Here is a 25,964-nt window from a genome sequence, read left to right on the forward strand (position 1 = left end):
ATGCTGATGATGATGATGACAAGATTGGCAATGATGATGATGTTCATGATGTTGATGGCAACAATAACAATGGCCCTTAATAAATTAACTTTTATTCATTCCCATAAAAATCCTGATGATAGGTCTGAGACCTCTAGAAAACGCTCAACAACAACAACAACAACAACAAGAACAACAAGAACAGCATTTACTGTACATAATTTTTACAATCATGGATATTGAAATCTCAAAATTGATTTGTATGCAATAAGCAGGATCCCTGTTATTCATTATAGAAACAGGTTTCTGAATTAATGAATTCATTAACCTAACCACTTCAAAGGACCCCTGCAAAAACTAACACGAATGCTAATCACCTGCTAATTCTAAATACGATAATCTGTTATTGCGAGATACCTTAGGAACCGGAATTGACTTTGAATAATTTCAATGCATAATGTTTATTACATTTTCCAATCAGAAATTTTTCTTTTCCAATGATATTAATGGAACCTAATTAATCTGACTGATGTTAGGTGCCATACACCATTCTTCTCTAGTTGCGATCACAGAATCTGTCGAGCCAATATATGTGATATGATGTGAACGTTTACATGTATAATTATTCTTGGATTTTGTGGCATAGCCTGCTCCACCACAAAGGTCCATGTGAATACAAAGTTATCCAAATGTCTCTAAATTTTAATAAAGTGAAAACTGGAACCTCAGTCAAAATTCTTTGTGGCACTTTGTCCATCTTTACTTTTTTCGTTCAAATTCCACTAAATTTGACTTTGCCATTCGTCTTTTAAGGGTTGGTAAAATAAGTGACTGTTGCACCCTGGGGCTGATGTAATCAACTTAACCGCCCCAACCCTGAAATTGCTGGCCTTGTGCCAAAATTTGGAACCGATATTTTTTTCTTAAAGGTGATGACCTGGCTGAATGGTTAGCAGTATTTTGTCAGTCTTTACGTCCTGAGTTCAAATTCTGCTGAGGTTTACTTTGCCTTAAACTCTTTTGGGATTAATAGAATAAGTACCTATTTCTTTACTACCCTCAAGGGGCTAAACACAGAGAGGACAAATGGATTAAGTCGATTATATAGACCCAAATGCATAAATGGTACTTATTTAATTGACCCCGAAAGGATGAAAGGCAAAGTTGACCTCGGTGGAATTTGAACTCAGAACATAATGGCAGACGAAATACCTTATTTCTTTATTACCCACAAGGGGCTAAACATAGAGGGGGCAAACAAGGACAGACATAAGTATTAAGTCGATTACATCGACCCCAGTGCGTAACTGGTACTTATTTAATCGACCCCGAAAGGACGAAAGGCAAAGTCGCCCTCGGCGGAATTTGAACTCAGAACATAGCGGCAGACGAAATACCGCTAAGCATTTCACCCAGTGTGCTATCATTTCTGCCAGCTCACTGCTTTAATAGAATAAGTACCAGCTGTAAACTGAGGTCGTTGTGATCCACTTATCCCTCTGCCGAAATTGCTGGCCTTGTGCAGAATGGTTAACATGCCAGGCAAAATGCCTAATGGCTTTACATCCATTTTTCAGTTCTGAATTCAAATTCCAGTTAACTTTGCCTTTCATCCTTTCGGGGTTGCTAAGATATATATCAGTTATGCACTGGGGGGACCAATGTAATTGACTCACCCCACCCCCACCCTCGAAACAAATATAACAAGACCCTCCAAATGACTCCTATAAAACAATGTCATGAATGCTAACCCCTTGCTTATAATACAGAGCACAGTAAATTCCCAAGCGAAATCTTTGGAGCAGGAATTTAGAATTAGATAAGGGCTACACATAAAGCTTATTTATTGCGACCGGTTGCCGGGGAGGAATGGTTCCTTTACCATTTGCATTAGCAAAACCAAATCAATCTGACTGATGATGTTAGTCCCTCCATGCTGTGTGTGTATGCTTGCACACACCTCGCCAAATGCAATCACAGAATCCTTAAGATGATGATGATGGTGGTGGTGGTGGCAGGATTGCTGTTGATAATGATGATGAGAATGATGAGGATGATGATGATGACAATGATGATGATGATGATGATGATGATGATGATGATGATGATGATGATGATGATGATGATGATGATGATAATGATGATGATGGCAACAATGATGATATTACTAGTGATAATGGATAGTGGTAGTAGTGGTGGTGGTGGTGCTGCTGCTGCTACTGCTACTGCTGTTGATCATGATGATGGTGATGACAGCCATGATGACGATGATGATGATGATGACAACAATTGATGATAATGACAGAAGTTGCAGAGGAAGTGGTGGTGGTGGTGGTGATAATGATGATGATAATGATGGTCATAAGTCATGGTGGTAATGGTGACGGTAGTGGTGGTGGTTGTGATGGTGGTGGTAGTAGTGGTGATAATGATGATAATGGTGATGATGATGATAATGATGGTCATAATAGTCATGGGGGTCATGGTGGTCATGGTGACGGTAGTGATGGTAGTGGTGGTGGTGGTGGTGACGACGGTGTTACTGCTGTGATTGCTATTAGTGATGATGATGATGATGATGATAAGGAGGAGCAGTAGGATGATGATGGAGGTCAAGATGAAGACAGTGCTGTTGGTGGTGATGAAAACAATGATGACGATGACAATGATGATAGTAATGATGACGAATGTTAATCATTTTTTGCTACCGAGCCCTGTCATACATTATTTAGGGAAGCCATGAAAGCCGTAATTGGGGTCGATAATGTACATTTGCAATATTTATTTGAAAAGTTTACTGAGCAGAGATTTCTTACCAATTGCGATCACCGAATCGGTCAAACCAATAAAGGCAGAGTGGATAGGGTCGTTTGAATTTGGTAGAAATAGCAGTCGAATCCTTGTTTATTTACGCATGTCAGCATCCATGAAAAGGAAGAGATTACGCTTAGATATTGGTGTCAAATTTTGGTTCAAGGCCAGCAAGTTCAAGGGAGGATGTAAGTCAATGACATCAACCCCAGTATTCAACTGGTATTTATTTTATCAACTCTGAAAGGATAAATGGCAAAGTCGACTATGGCAGGAGTGGCTGTGTGGTAAGTAGCTTGCTTACGAACCACATGGTTCCGGGTTCAGTCCCACTGCATGGCACCTTGGGCAAGTGTCTTCTACTATAGCCTCGGGTCGACCAAAGCCTTGTGAGTGGATTTGGTAGATGGAAACTGAAAGAAGCCCGTCGTATATATGTATATATGTGTGTGTGTGTGTTTGTGTGTGTATGTTTGTCCCTCTCACCAACATTGCTTGACAACCGATGCTGGTGTGTTTACGTCCCCGTAACTTAGCGGCTCGGCAAAAGTGACCGATAGAATAAGTACTAGGCTTACAAAGAATAAGTCCTGGGGTCGATTTGCTCGACTAAGGGCGGTGCTCCAGTATGGCCACAGGCAAATGACTGAAACAAGTAAAATAGTAAAAATAGTACAAGGCCAGCAAATTCAAGGGAGGATGTAAGTCAATGACATCAACCTCAGTATTCAACTGGTATTCATTTTATCGACTCTGAATGGATAAATGGCAAAGTCGACCATGGCAGGATTTGAACCCAGAACATAAAGACAGACAAGATTGTGCTAAGCCTTTTGCCTGGTGTGCTAATGATTCTGCCAGCTCACCACCTGACATTATACTCAGATATTAAAGTCATGAGATGTAATTGATTTAATAAGAGTAAAAGAATGAAAGGTAAACAATGCATCCTACAGCAAAGCCATGTTGGGCCAGTTTGGCAGAGCACAGGAATTGAACCAGTATGATCTGATCAATTATGATCTGAATATGGTTTCTGATTACAAATATCTTGGGTCATACATATCATCATCTGGAAAAGATTTTCTAACTAGAAAGGGTATGGCCTGGTCAGCCTGTAATGACATGCATAAGATCTGGTCATCAAATCTAAGTAGAGACTTCAAACTTGAAATCTTCAAGGCCACAGTCGAACAAATTCTAGTATATGGCTCAGACACCTGGACGTTATCAAAGAAGCTTGAGGGGCGGTTGGATGGAACCTACACTCGCCTCCTTAAGAGAGCTCAAAATCTCTCGTGGAAGTGCCATCCAACCAAAATGCAAATATATGGGAAACTACCACATGTGTCATCTCTTGTGAAAGGTAGGAGAGTCCAGTTTGCTGGACATTGTTGTAGAGCTGAAAACGAGGCAATTTCTACTCTTCTCCTCTGGAAGCCATCTACTTGCAATACCAGAGGGCACACACTCTCCTACCCTGATGTAATCTCCAGGGATACAGGCATCCAGCAACAGGACCTCCGTAATGCCATGATGGACCGTGAAGTCTGGCGTAGCATGGTAAATTCCATTGTCTTGACCACGGTCGAACAATGATGAATGATGATGATGACCTGAAGATCAAATTCACAGCCTGCACATCAGACCACGGTTAATGGGGAGAATATGCTGGGGCCTTCTTCCTGTAGTAGACTGAACATAGGCAATCCAATCCAATTAAATCTCTTTCACTTTTAGCCTTATATCTCTGATTGAATTGCATCATAAGATAAACAGAACCATCTTTTTCTTACTTACAGAGATGAGACACTCAGCTATCCACCCCTCCCCACATACACACACCTTGCTGATTAACTGCTTTCAAGGCTGTAAATCTTAAATACACCCTACCTACATATGTCGTTGCACTGCCCTCTGCTGTAAGACCACTTATCTGATTTGGCCAAACTCATTCTGCAACCAGCAAAGGTTGGGGAATCACAAAATATACAGTTTTTAAATGTGCCCAAAACTGTGGTTTGTGTTTCCATCTAAAGAACATGGTTTCTTATAATGATGTAATGTACCCATTAATCAATTAAAAAATTAATTGGAAACTGCTGTAATGAACTAACACCTAGCCGTCGTTTGTCATTTATATATATATATATATACTAATTATATACGCTTTTATTATTATTTTGCAATTTACTTAATCATTGGTATATTATTATTTTATTTTTAATATTTTCTAGACGGTGTAATTTAATTGTTCATTTTCAATTGATAAAAGGTGTTTTTTTCTAATTTTTATATATATATATATATATATATATATATATATATATATATTATATTTTGTGAAATTTGATTTAGTATTTCTAAATTGAATTTTTCCCTGTAAGTTAAGAATAATATTCCCTCAAATAATAATTATTATATATATAATCATTACAGATACAGGGTAAAGATTTATTAATCTGTCATGATTATTTCATTCCCATATAGCAAACTGCAGTTTTCTTTCTGCAGAACTATCTTGTGATGCACATGGTAATCTTGGAGGGAAAATATGAATTCCCTTGTCCTATATAAATTTGGATGTGCTGACTACCTTGTGTTATGTTCCGATGGCACTTGGTCGGGGATACAAAGGGTAGGTTTTCTAGCATTTTCAAATTTATAATTCTCGAAATATTATGTTGACACACGGAATGAATTTTTATGATTCTAATCCAGAAACACGTCCATAATTAATTGAAGACTGTTTGATTTCATTATTTTTTCTTCTTTTTGCCTATGTGAGTTACAGATATTGTTGTCTGTGGAGTCATATCTGTAGTGAAAAGGAATTAGCTGCCTTTTGCTGCTATTTCTAAATTTTCGGTATGTGGTGAAGCAACTTGTTGCTAAACCCTTAATTATATATATACATACATATATATGTTATATGCACACACACATACATGTCTACACATTTCTGGATTGATGCAGACAAGATCGAAGTTGGATGTTATAGAGTGGTGGGGGAATGGGAGAGTGTGGATCATTTTTTTGTGGGTAGGGAGATGGGGGAGGGGATCAATTACCAAAAACTGTCGAACTAACAAGAAAGAAGATATTGATTCACTTGGGGTGGGTGTAAAATGCTACTGAGGATGATGAAGGTGATGATGATGATGACAACGCTGATGATGACAATGATGAGGATGAGGAGGAAGAAAGGGAGGATGAGTATTACAAGATTATGATGACAATAATGATGATGATGATGATGATGATGATGACAATGAGGAGGATGAGAAGGAAGGGAAGGATAACTATTACAGCGATTATGATGACAATAATAATGATGATGATGTCGATCCTGACAAGGATGACAGTGATGGTTATGGTGATGATGATGATGATGTGGAGGAGGAGGAGTATGAAGTGGATGACGATTACAGTAATGATGATGATAATTACGAAGATCATGATGATGATGTAACTATAAACATTAATAACAATGATGTTAACGATGATGATGATGATGATGATGATGATGATGACACACAAGAACGACAATGTTGTAGATAATAGAGTCGATAATGGAAATGGTAATCATTCGTTGGCGCAAAACCCTGTTTACATGTCATTAAGAGAATCATGAAAGCAAGAATTTCAGTCGATAATGTACATTTGCAATATTTATTAGAAATTTTTACTGACCTGAGATTTCCTTCCACCAATTGCAATCATCGAATCTGTGAAACCTATAAAGGTAGGCTGTTTATTTAGCTTGGAAGAAATAACAGCCAAATCTCTCTTGAATCTCTCAACCAAGCATCTTAAGAACAGAAGGTCACATTGGTTAATACGGTCGCTAGATGTCTGTGATTGACTGTACTTGATGGCATAAAAGATGTGCATTCAGATGTACATCAATTTCAGCTGTGCATATTCAAGAAATAATGGTCCTTAATGCCTTCATCATCATCATCACCATCATCATTGTCATCACTATCATTTAACACCTATTTTCCAATCTGGCATGGGTTGGACAGCTTGACAGGAACTGGCAAGGCCAGGAGGAGGCTGCACCAGGTTCCATTGTCTGTTTTGGCTTGGTGCCTACAGCTGGATGCCCTTCCTAACGCCAACCACTCCACAGAATGTACTGGGTGCTTTTTTTATGTGACACTATCACCACTGCTTTTTTACATGGCACCAAAACCAGTGCTTTTTACCTCATATCAGCACCAGTGCTTTCCATGTGGCACCAGCACCAATGTTTCTTACATGGCACCAAAACCAGTGCTTTTTACCTTATATCAGCACCAGTGCTTTTCATGTGGCACCAGCACCAGTGCTTTCCATGTGGCACCAGCACCAATGTTTCTTACATGGCACCAAAACCAGTGCTTTTTACCTTATATCAGCACCAGTGCTTTTCATGTGGCACCAGCACCAGTGCTTTCCATGTGGCACCAGCACCAATGTTTCTTACATGGCACCAAAACCAGTGCTTTTTACCTTATATCAGCACCAGTGCTTTTCATGTGGCACCAGCACCAGTGCTTTCCATGTGGCACCAGCACCAATGTTTCTTACATGGCACCAAAACCAGTGCTTTTTACCTTATATCAGCACCAGTGCTTTTCATGTGGCACCAGCACCAGTGCTTTCCATGTGGCACCAGCACCATGTTTCTTACATGGCACCAAAACCAGTGCTTTTTACCTTATATCAGCACCAGTGCTTTTCATGTGGCACCAGCACCAGTGCTTTCCATGTGGCACCAGCACCAATGTTTCTTACACGGCACCATCACCAGTGCTTTTCATGTGGCACCAGCACCAGTGCTTTACATGTGGAACCAGCACCAGTGTTTCTTATATGGCACCATCATCAGTACTTTTCATGTGGCACTAATAACAGTGCTTTTCATGTGGCACCAGCACCAGTGTTTCTTATATGGCACCATCACCAGTGCTTTTCATGTGGCACCAGCACCAGTGCTTTACATGTGGAACCAGCACCAGTGTTTCTTATATGGCACCATCATCAGTACTTTTCATGTGGCACTAATAACAGTGCTTTTCATGTGGCACCATCACCAGTGTTTCTTATATGGCACCATCACCAGTGCTTTTCATGTGGCACCAGCACCAGTGCTTTTCATGTGGAACTGGCACCAATGCTTCTTATATGGCACCCTCACCAGTGCTTTTCATGTGGCACCCTCACCAGTGCTTTTCATGTGGCACCATCACCAGTGCTTTACATGTGACACCAGCACTAGTGTTTCTTATATGGCACCAGCACCAGTGCTTTGCATGTGGTATCAGTGCCAGTGCTTTTTATGTGGCACCAACATTCACACGAATACTTCTTAGGTGGCACCTTGGTTTTAGGATCTGAATTCTGTTGTGGTGGGCAAGTCTTCTTTAGTTAAAGTATATACTGTTGGTTTCAGATTTTCACACAAGGCCAGCAGTTTTGAGGGAAGGAGGAAGTCAATTACTCAAGCTACATCAATCCCAGGGCTCAGCTGCTGTTTCATTGACTCTGAAAGGATGAAGGCCTTGTGAGTGGATTTGGTAGACAGAAAACTGAAAGAAGCCTGTCGTATATATGTATATATATATATATATATATAATATATATATTATATATATATATTATATATATATATATATATATTATATATATATATATATTATATATATATATTATTATATATATATATATATATTATATATATATATATATGTGTGTGTGTGTGTGTGTTGTGTGTGTGTGTGTAAGTGTGTGTATGTTTGTGTGTCTCTGTTTGTTCCCCCAACATCATTTGACAACCGATGCTGGTGTGTAACTCAGTGGTTCGGCAAAAGAGATCGATAGAATAAATACAAGCCAAAATTTCAGGCCTTCTGCCTATAATAGAAAGGATTGTTATCATTATTATTATTATTAATACCAATGCCAAGTGCCACCTGACTGGCACTTGAGCCAGCGTCACATAAAAGTACCCACTACACTCTCGTAGTGGTGGCACATAAAAAGCACCATTTGAGCATGGTTGATACCAGTTCCACCTGACTGGCTCCCATGCCAATGCCACATAAAAAGAACCCACTACACTCTCAGAGTGGTTGGTGTTAGGAAGGGTATCCAACTGTAGAAACCTTACCAAATCAGATTGGAGCCTGGTGCAGCCTACAGGCTTGCTGGTCCTTAATCAAACTGTCCAACCCATGCCAGCATAGAAAGCCGACGTTAAACGACGACGATGATGATGATTATGATAATTATCATTATTGAAGGGCAGTGATCTGGCAGAGCCATTAGCATGCTCAGCAACATTTTGTCTGCCTTTTCATTCTGAGTTCAAATCCTGCCGAGGTTGACTTTGCCTTTCACCCTTTTGACATTGATAAAATAAGTCCCAGTTGAGTCCAGGGGTCAATGTAATCGACAAAGCTGCTCCCTGTAGTTTGCTGACCTTGGGTCAAAATTTGAAATCCACATTTTGTTAAAATCTGTGGAACATGATGACGTGTCATCAGCATATTTCCTCTAACTCATGGAAATATGTCTGTGATTCCATGTGATTGTTAATCACCTAACCAATCCCATCACCAAATTATCCATTATTTAAGAAATGCCAAGGGAAACGGATTAAAACCTGATAACATCTATTCATAACGTTTATTAGAATATTGGTAACCTGATATTTTTGCCTCCTTAATTGCATTTCAGAAATAGAATAAATATGATTAACATGCATTTATGTGCTTGTGTGTGTGTGTGTGTGTGTGTGTGTGTGTGTGTGTGTGTGTGTGTGTGTGTGTGTATGTGTGTGCATGCACATGCATGTGACACTGTAACCACACTGTTCCTGTTATTATCAGTGAATTTGTTGTATAATTTAAAAGAGCTTCTATGTGGTTGCTTGAAATGACAGAAATAGAAGTTAATTTCCTCTTGAGGTATCTGAAGGGATGCTGAAAAGTTCCCGGCTTTGGGTAAAAGAAAATATTAGGGGATCAGTTAATTATGATTTTATTCAACATGTTCCCCTCTCAGATTCACACACTCATTGCAGCAGTCCTTCAGTTTTTCTAGGCCTGTAAAAAAACTCAGAAGGCTGGGCCTCCAACCAGGCTTCTTATGATACACCTAAAGCCAAGAACTTTTCAGCACCTCCTTGTATATAAACACATACATATATATATATATCAAACCGGCAAAGGGTACTGCAGTAAATTATTTTATGCAGTATTATTTCTGGTAATTTAGTGCACCAAAATGAAGACTTTTGAAAAATAGCTAGAAGTGTAATAGGTAGAACTCCATACATATTCAACCTTGTGTTGATGTCTGGTGTGTAGTTCTTCAAATTATATTTGTATGGACGATCATACTGAAGATCTACGGACAAATTGTGTAAGTAAAATTACGTAATCTGTTGATAGTGAAACAATTGTTTATGAGTAATCTATGCGCATTGTGACCAGCGATGTGTAGCAACATCTGATAGCCTGGTCGGTCACGGTGACAGTGATATATATATATATAAAACTGTAGTTGTGTGAGTGTCTGTCCCCTTCGATTTAGATTCCTAACTACTCCCACATTTTGCAGTGCAATTTAACCAAATTCGGGTATCTTATAGTCGTGATTCATATCGAGCCCGTCTGGGTATTAGCGCGCGTCTACGATGAGTCTACGATTTTAAAAATAATTTAACATCATTTTTTATTCCATTTTAATGCATAATTTTTCGTGTGTCGATGGCGGTGGAGTTGGCGTCCACGCTCACACCTGCACCTGTGGGGAAGGGAGTGTAAGGAAATCAACGTCGTAAAGCGTTGTCAAGGAGACCAGCGTTCTTTTAGAACAACGACTTCAAGACTTGAAGACACCAAAACAGAAATGGCTAAGAAAGCCCAAATTGGCATCTATAAGGGAAGTAACTCTCTAAAAATGCTTATATAGTTATTTCCCTTACAAACCCGAGCAACGCCGGGCGATACTGCTAGTTATATATATACTTTTTTATCAAAGCATCAAAAACATCACAAAAACTTCTACTCAGAGTTTCATGTTCCCATTTGTCTGGCAGTTGTGATGAAGAATGGAATGAAATTGTGATGTTGCAAGTAACATACGATTTGATATAATCCAATTTCATGAATAAGCATTTGAATTTGATTGAGTAATTTAATTTGAAAACATAAGCTGTGTTGTATTCCCTAACAGCTGGGCTGTTCAGTTTATACCCCCCCCCACCAAGAAGCCCAACGATTAGGGAATACAACATGGCTTATGTTTCCAAATTAAATTACTCAATCAAATTTAAATGCTTATTCAGGAAATTGGATCAAATCCTATATTACTTGCACCATCACAATTTTATTCCATTCTTCATCACAACTGCCAGACGAGCTTCTTGCCTGCTGGTTACCTGCTTCCTGTACTTGCATGATGGAGTTGGGGTCATCCCAGGTTGGTGGTTCCAGAGACAACAACACACATAGAGTTGACCAAGTCCACCAGTGCTCCCCACTGCTGGCAGTCCCATGCCAGCCTCACTGGACCCTCTTTGGTATAGCCTTGTCATGGCAAGGGGCCTTGCATGTTCCATAGATCTGAAAGTGCAATACTGTCTGGAGATCAGTTTCTTGTAGGGTCACTCTAGGCAGGCAGAGCAACACGGAATTTTGTCAGTGAACAGGTCGCACGCAGTCTCAAAGCGACGAAAATATTTTGACAAATTTAATTTAAATGTTGAAGTGAATTTAACGGTTTTTGTGTGTTTCTTAAATGGCTTACAAACACCTTCCATGCTGCAATTGTTTATATATATATATATATATATATATATATATAATATATATATATATATATATATATATATATATATATATAATATGTGTATAAGTATATATAATGAAGAAGTAAAATTATAAATATACATGTGTGTATATATATATATATGTATATATATCTATTTAATCAATATCAGGATAGCAAAAAATTCAAGAGAAATTTATCACCACCAGCGGTCCAGTGAGAAAGAAAAAATAGTCAACAGACTATATAATATACATTCAACAATATTAAGGAATGGCCTTGATAGGCTATTTGACCCACTAGAAAGAGCAGCTAAACTCAAACCACTAAATAGTTGTAATTCAGAAACCAAAGGAAAATAAAAACATTTACCCTTATCATCTTTGGACTATGCATAGTTTCGACATACATATTGGCAAACCGATTTAATTAAATTAAATTAAATCTATTTACCACTGGCCTGTCTCGTCAGCAAAGAAGCCAGGGAAATATATATCCAATTTATTTTCCTTTAGTTTCTGAATTACAACTATTTAGCGGTTTGAGTTTAGCTGCTCTTTCTAGTGGGTCGAATGGCCTATCAAGGCCATTCCTTAATATTGTTGAATGTATATATATCTAAGTATATATAATGAAGAAGTAAATTTATAAATATATGTGTGTGTGTATATATATATATATATACAAACAACTCCCTTTTCTTGACATCCCAATCAAAATAGTTAATAACCACATTGAAACAGACATCTTCTATAAACCCACAGATTCTAAACAATACCTATTATCTGTCTGTCCCCATCCTCACAGATTCTCGTCGATGGTCACATCTGCAGTAGGCTAAAAGACATCAGAACTGGTGAATATCAGCAGTGGAGGACTGCAGTCTTTTCTTACAAAAGTCGATGTTGCATTTCTGTGGCAGATGGCAGAGCAAGGGTTAGGAGAAGAAGGGGCGAATGCCAATGGCTGTGTGGTGGACAGAGACTCATTAAGAGGACAGTGTACCATGGTATGGGGCGGGATTGTGCACAACCAGAAACTTTTGGACTGGTGGTCTTCCAAAACAGATTGGCCAAGGCCAGGGCAATGGAGTAACCACTGCTCGCTGCACTGACCAAGTGATGAGGCTTCCCATTGTGCAATATTTTGCCCATCATCGGAATCACGTTCCAACATGACAACGCCCATTCCCATACTGCCAGGTTGACAACAGACTTCCTCAAACAGCACAGCATCCATACACTGCCATGTAGATGTACTTATTTATCTACCCATTTAATTTGGATGAAATCAATATTGAAAAAGCTTTGATAATAATTTAAAACAATCTCCCAAATCCACTCACAAGGCTTTGGTCAGTAAAGGACTATAGCAGAAGGCACTTGTCCAAGATGCCATACTGTGGGATTGAACCCAGAACCATGAAGCTACTAAGGGAGCTTCTGCAAAACACAACCATACCCTCAACGAGTCCTTGTTTTTTTTTATCAGGAGATGATCTCAGAAGAATGAGAGGTACAGTTAAACCAGGTGAGATTTGAACTCCAGAAAATAGAGCAACATTATGGAAACAAGAAAACCATATCATCAGTCTTTCTCTACTAGATATGCTAATGTGTTGTTGAGGCACAGTTGTATAATATAAACATGATTTAATTAGTTCATCAATCAGCAAGGGCCTAATTTTATTTACGATTATTAGAATAATTAGCAATCCATTGAAAACTGCTGGCAAAATCAACAAAGATGGGGCAAAGATGCATGAAAATAGGTTTAATTTGTGAAACAAATAATGAGATCTATGCATGACCTTTGATTCCAGTTTCCACAATATGGCCTACAGGAGAAATTTAATGATACTAACGGGAGATTTCTCTCTCCATTATTCAATAAGATTCCCAGAAATTATTTCACATTCAAATTATTCTTGAAATTTATATATCACATTCGTCATTTGTCTTGGTTGTAATAACGACTTTATCCAAATTATATCTTTGGTCTTCCATTGTCTTTGACTGTAATAACGAATTTCTCCAAAATTATAACCAGATATTCCTCTCCATTAAAGGAATTCTATCACAGTCTATCCTTTGTCTTTATTGTAATAACACCGAAATCCAAACACGCACCATATACCGTGACTTTTCTTATATTACACAGCTCTTTTATGGCATCCATAAATTTCTTCAGAAAGCTGCAATTCCATCGATTACATGCGATTGATACTAATCTTGTAAATTGGAATGAGTTAGCATTAACTTCTAAGACAGTAAAACGTCATCTTCTCTTCATTGAGATTTGAGATCGATATCAGAGAAAGGAAAGACTTTGAGCAGCTTTTCTTAAAGATGGAATTCTTTGAGTGATAATTCTATGTAACAAAATTTTAATTTCTTTTTTTTTGTATATGGTTAGTGTTATTTCCTATTTGCTTCTCTTTGGAAATCAAAGGAAATAACTACCATTCCTTTCAAACTTTGCTTTTGTCTCCTGGATATCGATGGTTTGAAATTGTTATTTCCTATTTGCTTGCCTCGAAAGTAAGAAAAATGGCTAAGATTTCCTTCGAACTTTGCTTTTCTTACATTTATCCAAACTCCAGAGAATCCCTCTCAACACATGGTTATGAAGCTTCCCCACTACTTCTGCTCATCATCAGAGATGCACATAACTGACCTATTTTCCATTACATTCCACACAGATTCAGCACACTGGGTTGCTGAAGCAGAAATATCATTATAGCAAATATTCTGCTCAATACCACAGATTTGCTTGTTGTCTTTGGTCAGTAAGAGTTATTTCCTATTTGCTTCTATCTAGAAATCAAAGGAAATCACTACCATTCCCTTCAAACTTTGCTTTTCTGACCTGGACATCAATGTTTCCAAACTGACCAATTTTCCATTACATTTCACACAGATTCAGCACTGAGTTGCTGATGCAGAAATATCATTATGGCGAATATTCTGCCCAATATCACAGTGATACTTGTCAGTTGATTGACCTTAACCTGTTGAGCATGTCCCTTAGTGGCTAACAATACATTATAGCAAATATTCTGCTCAATATCACAGATTTGTTTGTCAGTTGTTTGACCTTAACCAGTTGAGCATGTCCCTTAGAAGCTGACAATATGTGCATCTCTGATGATGAACAGGAGTAGTGGGGGAGCATCTTGGCCATGTGTTGAGGGAGATTCTTTGGGGTTTGAATAAATGTAAGAAAAGCAAAGTTTGAAGGAAACATAAGCCATTTTTCATACTTTCTAGGGGTTAGCAATTAGGAAATAACAGTTGCTACCCAAGGGTAAAAATCGTGTAATACAGTATAATGGATGAGGTTCAAGAAAACAAAAGCTGTGATTGATTTTGGATAATCAAGGATTCTACCAAAAGAATTCTGTGATTCATGGCTGATTTCTCGACAACAAATTAATAATAGGTGCAGGAGTGGCTGTGTGGTAAGTAGCTTGCTAACCAACCACATGGTTCTGGGTTCAGTCCCACTGCATGGCATCTTGGGCAAGTGTCTTCTGCTATAGCCCCGGGCCGACCAATGCCTTGTGAGTGGATTTGGTAGACGGAAACAGAAAGAAGCCCGTCGTATATATGTATATGTATATATGTGTGTGTTTGTGTGTCTGTGTTTGTCCCCTTAGAATTGCTTAACAACCGATGCTGTTGTGTTTATGTCCCCGTCACTTAGCGGTTCGGCAAAAGAGACTGATAGAATAAGTACTGGGCTTACAAAGAATAAATCCCGGGGTCGATTTGCTCGACTAAAGGCGGTGCTCCAGCATGGCCGCAGTCAAATGACTGAAACAAGTAAAAGAGAGAGAGAGTAAAGAGTAATCAACATGGTTTAACCGGAATAAACTTGATATTTAAATCATTAATTTTAAATCAGTCAACTCAATTTAACTGCAATAAACTTGATGTTTAAATCATTGTTTAAATCAAAAGTCAACATGATTTAAACAGAATAAACTTGTTATTTAAATCATTAATCTTAAATCAACTCAGTTCAACTGGAATAACATTGATTAAATCATTAATAGTTGATCATAAAGCAAAAGCCAATATGATTCAACTGGAATAAACTTGGTATTCAACTAATTAATCTTGAATCAAAGTTAACATGATTTAACCAGAATAATCTTGATAATTAAATCAGTTGTCTTAAATTAAACGTCAACTCAATTTAACTGGAATAAACTTAACACTGAAATCATTGTTTAAATCATTAATCATTACTCTTAAATCAAAAGTGAACATGGTTTAACTGGAATAATCTTGCTGTTTAAATCGTTATTTTTTAATCATAAGTCAGTATGATTTATAACTGGAGTGAACTGGATGCTTAAACATATTAGTCATTAGTCAAATTAGTAGAACCGTGGTGCCATGTAAAAAGTATTGGTATGAGTGCTGGTGCCATGTAAAATGCACCCAGCACACTCTGTGGGATGGTTGGCATTAGGAAGGGCATCTTGCTGTAAAAACCATATAATAACAAGCAATGGAACTTGGTACAGGCCCTGGCCTTGCCACTTCCTGTGTAACTGTCCAACTCACGTCAGCATGGAAAATGGACATTAAATGTTGATGAGTGAGTCCATAACCCGTGGCCTTCTACATGGGATGGAGCCAGCCTACGTATGCATACCTTCCCTTCTTGGGACACAAAACTCTACTTGTGAAGACGTGATGAGGCAAGTGAGGATCAGAATCGAAATCGATCAATGGAAATTGCGGATGTGCTACCAGTGCCGGTGGCATGTCAAAACTCTGCTTGTGAAGACCCGTTAAGGCAAGTGACGATCAGAATCGAAATCGATCAATGGAAATCGATCAATGGAAATTGCAGATGTGTTACCAGTGCCGGTGGCATGTAAGAGAACTTTCCGTTTCGCAACCGTTGCCAGCACTGCCCCGTTTCGTGTCCATTGCCAGCCTCGCCTGGCACATAAAAAGCACCATCCGTTCGTGGCCGTTTGCCAGCTCTGTCTGGCACCAGTGCGGGTGGCACGTAAAAAGCACCCACTACACTCACGGAGTGGTTGGCGTTAGGAAGGGCATCCAGCCGTAGAAACACTGCCAGATTTGACTGGGCCTGATGAAGCCTTCTGGCTTCACAGACCCAAGTAGAACCGTCCAACCCATGCTAGCATGGAAAACGGACGCTAAACGATGATGATGATGATGATGATGATGATGATGTTGATGATGATGATTGCTGTGGTTAAAAAGAATCACCCTAATTTATCATTGATTTTTGTCACCACTGTCATCATCATCATCGTCATCCTTCTTCTCATCATCATCATCATCATCACCATCATTATCATCAACATCATCCTTGTCAGTTGACATCTATCTTCCCTGCTGGCATGGGTTGGATGGTTTGGCAGAACCATTGAGCAAGGAACTACATCATGGTTGAATGCTTATTTTGACATGGTTTCTGCAGTTAGCTGTCTTTCCTAACACCAACCACTTTACAGCATATACAGGGTGATTTTCTCCTGGCACCAGCATTAGTGAGGTGACCATGCAATTAGAAGCACCTTTGACTGAGTGAGGCAACTGTCGAGAAGGCAGCAGCTTTATACTAGGAGATGAGAGATTGTAGCATGAGCAGGGAACAGAACAGATTTCTTCATATAGAGTAGCTACATGGATAACCCTCATTATATAAGGGTGGAAGGGGTAACTGAGAAAAGGCGGTGAGCTGGCAGAATCGTTAGCACACCAGGTAAAAAGCTCAGTGGTATTTCGTCTGCCGTTACGTTCTGAGTTCAAATTCCGCCGAGCTCGACTTTGCCTTTCATCCTTTCGGGGTGGATAAATTAAGTACCAGTTACACACTAGGGTCGATGTAATCGACTTAATTCATATGTCTGTCCTTGTTTGTCCCCTCAGTGTTTAGCCCCTTGTGGGTAGTAAAGAAATAGGCATTTTGTCTGCCGTTATGTTCTGAGTTCAAATTCCACCGAGGTCGACTTTGCTTTTCATCCTTTTGGGGTCGATAAATTAAGCACCAGTTATGCACTGGGGTCGATGTAATCGACTTAATTCGTTTGTCTGTCCTTGTTTGTCCCCTCTGTGTTTAGCCCCTTGTGGGTAGTAAAGAAATAGGTATTTCCCCTGCTGTTACGTTCTGAGTTCAAATTCCGCTGAGGTCGACTTTGCCTTTCATCCTTTCGAGGTCGATAAATTAAGTACCAGTTACGCACTGGGGTCGATGTAATCCACTTAATCCGTTTGTCTGTCCTTGTTTGTCCTGTCTGTGTTTAGCCCCTAGTGGGTAGTAAAGAAATAGGTATTTCGTCTGCCGCTACGTTCTGAGTTCAAATTCTGGCGAGGTCGACTTTGTCTTTCATCCTTTCGGGTTTGATAAATTAAGTACCAGTTAATGCACTGGGGTCGATGTAATCGACTTAATCCATTTGTCTGTCCTTGTGTTTAGCTCCCTCTGTGTTTAGCTCCTTGTGGGTAGTAAAGAAATGGGTAACCGGGGAAAGAAATAAAGATGGTGGTAATGAGACATCAGGACATAGCCTGAAAATACACGCTCTTGTATGCTACAGGTAACTTGTAACCTGCTGCAACCTGTCGCATGGTTGGGTCATCAGGAATAAAGAGGTAACCCCAGCAAGCTTGCTTGGTGAGGAGGGTGATTTTCGGGCGCCACGTAGGATAAAAAACAAAATCTGAAAAACGGCGGGATAAAAAAACAGAAGCAAAACCTGCCATCAAAATTTCATTTTTTATCATTTACTTGTATCAATCATTTGACTGTGGACATGCTGGAGCACCACCTTGAAATGTTTTAGCTGAACAAATCGACCCCAGGACTTACTTTATATATTTTTTCCAAAGCCTAGTACTTATTCTATTGGTCTCTTTTGCTGAACCTCTAAGTTATGGGGATATGAACACACCAACACCAGTTGTCAAGTGATGGGGAACAAACACAAACACACACACACATACAACGGGCTTCTTTGAGTTTCCATCTGCCAAATCCACTCACAAGGCTTTGGTCGGCTTGAGGCAATAGTAGAAAATATTTTCCCAAGGTGCCATGTAGTGGGACTGAACCTGGAACCATGTGGCAGGAAAGCCAGTTTCTTATTACACAGTCATGCCTGTGCCTATTTACTCTTTTTACTGTTTTACTTGTTTCAGTCATTTGACTGTGGCCATGCTGGAGCATCGCCTTTAGTCGAGCAAATCGACCCCAGGACTTATTCTTTGTAAACCTAGTATACTTATTCTATCGGTCTCTTTTTTGACGAACTGTTAAGTTACATGGACATAAACACACCAGCATTGGTTGTCAAGTGATGTTGGGGGGACAAACACACACACAAACATATACACACACATACATACATATATATATACATACATATATACGACAGGCTTCTTTCAGTCTCCATCTACCAAATCCACTCACAAGGCTTTGGTCAGCCTGAGGCTATAGTAGAAGACACTTGCCCAAGGTGCCACGCAGTGGGACTGAACCCGGAACCATGTGGCTCGTAAGTAAGCTACTTACCACAGCCACTCCTACGCCTAAATTAATTTCTGTCCTAAACACTCTCTTAAAACCCCAAAATTACTAAATTCTCCCTTATCTTCGGAATTAATTTAAACAATGGTATTTCAGCAGAACTATAACTGCAGAATGGTTAAAGTGATCTGAGTGAAAACCTGTTAAAACTTGGAATTAATTCATTTTTCTAAACACATACAAAGGTGCCCTCCAGAAGCACACACTCATGCCTATACACACTTATAGACACACACACACACACACACACATACACATAACTATATACAGACAGGTATGCTTCCATTCTCTCTCTAACGCACAATGATACCTTAACAACAAAAAAAGTCCTTTTACTAAATTCTTCAATATTTTCGAAATTAATTGAAGCAAACTTAATGATTTCAACGAAAATATTGCAAGAAGGGTTAAATTGATTTAAATTAAAACTTCCCATCAAAATTTCATGTTAATTTATGTGTTCTAAATTCTACCCTAATATATAAAAAAAAAAGGTATTTTACTAATCATTCAATATTTTAAAAATTAATCTCAAAAAAAAAAAGAAAAGACAGCAGCGAACTTCAATAAAAATTTGGTAAGAGAAGGATTATAGTAATCTTAATTAACACCTTCTATCAAAATTTTACGTTAATTTATGTCCCAAACATCACCTTAATAATGATAATGATATTTTGCTTAATTCTTCCTCATTTTCAAAGTTAAATGGAAGGCTGTGCATTTCAACAGAAATAGACTAAAAAATGTTTAGCATGATCTAATTTTAAACCTTCTATGAAAGTTCCATGCTAATTTAAGTCCCAAACATCATCACCTTAATAAGGAAAAAGCTATTTTGCTAAATTCTTCCTTCTTTTCAAAATTAATTGATACAAAGGTCGTGGATTTCAACAGAAAAATGGTAACTAAAAGGGGTTGAAGGGATCTACATTAAAACCTTCCACCAAAATGTCATATTAATTTATGATGCAAATACCAGCTGAATAATAATAATAATAATAATAATAATAATAATAATAATAATAATAATAATAATAATAGTAATAATAATAATAATAATAATAGTAATAATAATAGTAATAATAATAGTAATGGCATGCACTGCTCTCTCACTCAATAATAATAATAATAATAGTAATAATAATAATAATAATAATATATAATAATAATAATAATAATAATAATAATTATAATAACAATAATAATAATAATAATAATAATAATAATAATAATAACATCAACAACAACAATAATAATAATAATAAGAAGAAGAATGAGAATAATATAATAATATAATAATAATAACAATAACAACAATAATAATAATAATGGGTATATTGGGCTTCGTATATTTTACCCCAGTGTCACTTTGATGGCATGAACGGCTCTCTCACTCAATAATAATAATAATGATAATAATAATAATAATAATAATAATAATAATAATAATAATAATAATAAATCGTGTTAACTGGAATGGCTCATGTACTGAGAAGAGTATTATTGCTGTGAAAACAACATCCATTCATAAATTTATTTATTTATTAATTTTTTAAATACATATTTTACCTGTGAATTTGCGTGTGTAATCTGGGAATGCATGAAATGAACTTCTCTGCCCTAGGTGTACGGAAAACACTCGGCAAGAAATAGAAGAAAATTTGAAGAAGGAAGGAAATAATAATAATAATAATAATAATAATAATAATAATAATAATAATAATAATAATAATAATGATAATAATAATCATCATTTAATGTTCATGTTGGACAGTTTGACCAGGGCTGGCAAGCTGGAAGGCTGCACCAGACTACAATCTGATTTGGCATGGTTTCTACAGAGGTAAGCCTTTCCTAATGCCAACCACTCTGAGAGTGTAACAAGTGCTTTCATGTGCCACTGGCATGGGTGCCATTTGCATGATACCAGTATCTGCTATGACTCAAGCCCAGCATAATGCCAAAGGTCTCAGTCATTCATCGTTGCTTCAATGAGGCCCAACATACAAAATGTTATTTTACTAAATTCTTCTCCCTTATTTTCAAAATGGATTGAAACAAAGCTTGTTCTTTTCTACAGAAATATGGTAACAAAAGGGTTAAAGTGATCCAAATTAAAACCTCCCACCAACATCTCACGTTAATTTTGGTTCTAAAAACTACCTTGATAACAAAATTATTTTACTAAATTCTTCAGAATTTTTTGAAATTAATTGAAACAAAATCAGTCTATTTCAACAGAGAAATGGTAATGAAAGGATTAGAGAACCAATCTGTGTTGGTTACGAAGATTTAACAGCAGCGAGCTGGCAGAAACGTTAGCATGCCGGGCGAAATGCTTACCGGTATTTCGTCTGCCGCTACGTTCTGAGTTCAAATTCTGCCAAGGTCGACTTTGCCTTTCATTCTTTTGGGGTCGATTAAATAAATACCAGTTACGCACTGTGGTCGATATAATCGACTTAATCCATTTGTCTGTCCTTGTTTGTCCTCTCTGTGTTTAGCCCTTTGTGGGTAGTAAGGAAATCGGCTATGAAGATTTAGATGTAATTGCATCGTTTCTTTTGTGACCACATAGGTCTGAAGTTCGCCCTCACAGCTTAGCACCTTGGGCAAGTATCTTGATTAATATCTTGATCAATCCTTAGCGGGACAAAACTGAAAACAACAAATTGATACCAGTTCTTCTGTGGTAGAACTATTTTGCTTTCCACATCATGAATATTAATAAGAATAATTATTTCTCTTAGCCTTCCAAAATCGATCAAATTATAATACCAGTCATGTGCTGCGGTCTACATTAACAAGGTTACTCTTTACTCTTTTACTTGTTTCAATCATTTGACTGCGGCCATGCTGGAGCACCACCTTTAGTCGAGCAAATCAACCCTGGGACTTATTCTTTGTAGGACTAGTACTTATTCTATTGATCTCTTTTGCTGAACCGCTAAGTAACAGGGATGTAAACACACCAACATTGGTTGTCAAGCAATGCTAGGGGGACAAACACAGACACAAACATACATACACATATATATATATATATATATACATATATACAACGGGCTTCTTTCAGTTTCCGTCTACGAAATCCACTCACAAGGCTTTGGTCGGCCCGAGGCTATAGTAAAAGACACTTGCCCAAGATGCCACGCAGTGGGACTGAACCCGAAACCCAAAACCATGTGGCTGGTAAGCAAGCTACTTACCACACAACCACTCCTGTCAACATCTTAGAAATGAAACATTGAATAATGCGGTTGGATCTTATTTGAGGACAGATGTGGTTGCTATTTCTAGCACATCTAGTGACCATGCATGGACTACCTGCTTTGTTTCATCACAACAGGTGTTTTATTTTCTTACCTGTTTATTGATTCATTCAATCACAATTCCATTAGTGAAATATTTAATATTCCGATTTCTCCATCGTGACACGTTAAAGTCTCTTAAACATGGCTTCTCTGTAAATTGTTAAATCTATGATATATTGAGGCAAAAGTTTAGAGACACACACACACGTGCATTCACACATGCATGAACAAACATGCACAGAAATACACTCCTACAAACGTATATACATTTACATATACATGTATACACACAAAACTTTTATATACAACACATGCACATACACATACGCACACAAACACATGGGCTCATACTACATTCAAAACCTCACACAAGAAATCAGGCTGCCAACATGTGTGTGCGTCTGTGTGTACACACACACACACACATATACATACACACACACATATATATATATAAATATATGCATATATACATACATATATGTACATACCTATATGTATATCTATATATATGCTATATACATACATATATGTACATACCTATATATATATATATATATATATATATATATATATATAATATATAATATATATAATGTAAATATATATAAATATATGCGTATATACAGACATATATGTTACATACCTACATATTATGTATATATACATACATATATTATATATATATATATATATATATAATATATATATATATATATATATATAATATATATATGCCATATATGGGTATAGGCACAAAAAACGTTGAACACAATGAGGAAACATAAAAACAAAAACACTGAAACGAACCTTTTTTTCAAAAAACGAATAAAACAGAGAAACGAGACATACAACATAAAGAATATTCCCCTTCTTCAGTTGTCCATGTTTCATCTACTCCGCATTTCGAAGGTAAGGACAAGACGCGACTTCGTTGAAACAGTCCTTCCCGCAAAGCAAATTAAATAAAATTTGGGATTTTTTGCGGAGGATGAAAGTGGTAACAAGAACAGGAGAGTGAGAAGAAGACAGTTAAAGCAATAAAAAAGTAAAAACGGTAAATGACAAAACAATGAGAATAAAACAGTAAAAACAAACGGTGAGGGCTGTTAAGCCGGAACAAAAGGAAAAATTATTTTGAGCGCTTAAGGAGACGAGCTTATGAAGAGACAGGATAAGCCTGTTTAGTCTTTATGAAGGTAGTAGTCAGAAAGATGGTTTCCCTCTCATCATGTGTCAGCGACGAGAGAGTCAAAGAGGAGGAGTGAGAGGGAGGGAACGGTGAAGGGGAGAGGAGAAGAATAGAGAAGGGTGATTATTAAGATAAAACTTACTTGGAAAAGGATGTGTGGCATTCGATCATATAATAATATAAATAATATATAAATATATGCATATATACATACATATATGTACATACCTACATATATATGTATATATACATGCGTATATGGGTACAGGACATCAAAATAACGTTGAACACAATGAGAAATGAAAACTTAAAAACAAAAACATAGAAACGAACTTTTTTTCAAACAACGACAAAAAAAGCCAGTGAAACAAGACATACAACACAAGGAATATTCCCCTTCTTCAGTTGTCCCTGTTTCATTTACTCCTCGTTCCGAAAGTAAGGACCAGACGCGAAACAGTCCTTCCCACAAAGCAAATTATACACACCACCACACACACACACACACACACACACACCATTATATATATATATATATATATATATATTATATATATATATATACACAGACATGACAGAGGTAATAGATACTCATAAAACATTATTTTATGTTTATTTTATTTTGAAAAGGCTTGTAGTGATCCTATACAACAGCGCGCGCGCGCAACGCCCTCTCGCGAATACACGAAGTCCGAAAGAGGGAATTTTGCTGACGTGGCCTTAGCTGACAGCCTTGCTGACGTGGCCTTAGCAAGGGAGCGCGAGCCTTAACAAAGAGGCAAGGGAGCGTGAGCCTTAACAAAGAGGCAAGGGAGCGTAAAGCGTTGACCATTAGCGTCCGACAGACAGCAGCAGGCATTTCACCAAAGCAGACGTTTAATTCGCTCTCTCTCCGGTTTTGATAGCAGCAGTCTTTTGGCCGAAGACATTTAACCTGAATTGTTGCAGACATCATCTTCTTCCTCCGGACGCCATTTTGACCCGTTCTGTTTTTTAGCGGCTGAACATTGTAAATATTACAATCGATTAACTTTCAGCCTTGCGCGCCCAGAACCAAGGACATCAGATATACCACTGATTTCTCACCGGTATAAACCAATAAAGTATATCTATTTTTTACGTCTGCGTTTTGTGTTTCTTTGACTGGTAGAGTCTGGATATAAAAGCAACGGAAAGTGATTGCACCAACTTGCACCCCAAAAGTGCAAGAGGAGATATTCACATATTCCTTACAGGCTTATATTTTATATTAACTTACATTTATATGTTTCAGGTCCTACATGTGATTGTTTAATTGTGCCACATAGTTTCAATTGTGCCACATGCCTTGAAACTATCCAAATTTCAAAGAGGCCGTATTTTGGGTCAATCTTCAGATTGACCCACAATATGGTGGACTTAATGTAAAATCGCAGAAAGCCTTGGGATCCTGCTTTCTACAGTTAATAGAGTGACTGTGCAATTCACCAGAAAGGGGAAGGAGTTCACATCACCCCAGTTAGGTCGACCAGGGCCCTCCGACAGGATCCTTTGCTTTGTTGAGAGAAATGTGGAGGATAGTCCTCATTGCAAGGCCTCTCTGACAAGGCAGAACAAGTTGATGTCTGTCCCAGAACAGCTGTCAAGGATCTCCACAAACTTGGCTACTCTAGCAGAGCAGCAAGAAGGAAGCCACTTCTTCAACCATCCAATATTCCCGCACAAAGAACTTATGGGTGTATTCCACAATTTGAACTGTTGCATCCACTCTGTGCCAAACAAATTTACTGTACTTTTTAGCACATATACTTTTGCCGTTTCATTTGGACCCAAACTGTTACAATACACACAAATTCCCTAACAAAATATAATCTTTTACCCATAAACACCATCTGGTACTTTTGTAGATTTACTGAATTTTGGCTTATCGATATTCTTCCAAGTTTCTTCATTCACAATGGTAATATCACTTCCAATGTTGAACTGCATTTTTACTCTTATATTTTTAATTTTCACATTTACGAATTTCCTCTTTGTCACATTGCCATTTTCTTTCGACGACATCTTTACTCTTTTTTCTTTGTTCCAACGTTTACTCTTTTACTTGTTTCAGTCATTTGACTGTGGCCATACTGGAGCACCGCATTTTAATCGACAACTCGACCCCGGGACTTATTCTTTTGTAAGCCCAGTACCTATTCTATCGGTCTCTTTTGCCGAACCGCTAAGTAACGGGGACGTAAACACACAACCACACCACACACGCATATATATATATATATATATAT

The 25,964-nt window shown here is 37.8% G+C and overlaps 1 protein-coding gene across 1 annotated transcript in view; it reads right to left on the bottom strand.

The window, feature by feature from the left end:
• The window catches only part of LOC115225740, a gene marked incomplete at its 3' end in the record, with an annotated part of 141,362 nt that extends 115,622 nt beyond the window's left edge, over positions 1 to 25,740 (bottom strand). The window contains exon 1 of the mRNA XM_036514524.1: positions 25,590 to 25,740. Within this exon, the coding sequence (XP_036370417.1) occupies positions 25,590 to 25,740 (151 nt within the window). The remainder of the gene's footprint in view (positions 1 to 25,589) is intronic.
• Positions 25,741 to 25,964: the final 224 nt, after the last annotated feature.

This window comes from Octopus sinensis, linkage group LG28 (genome assembly GCF_006345805.1).
Source record: "Octopus sinensis linkage group LG28, ASM634580v1, whole genome shotgun sequence".
Lineage (NCBI taxonomy): Eukaryota > Metazoa > Mollusca > Cephalopoda > Octopoda > Octopodidae > Octopus > Octopus sinensis.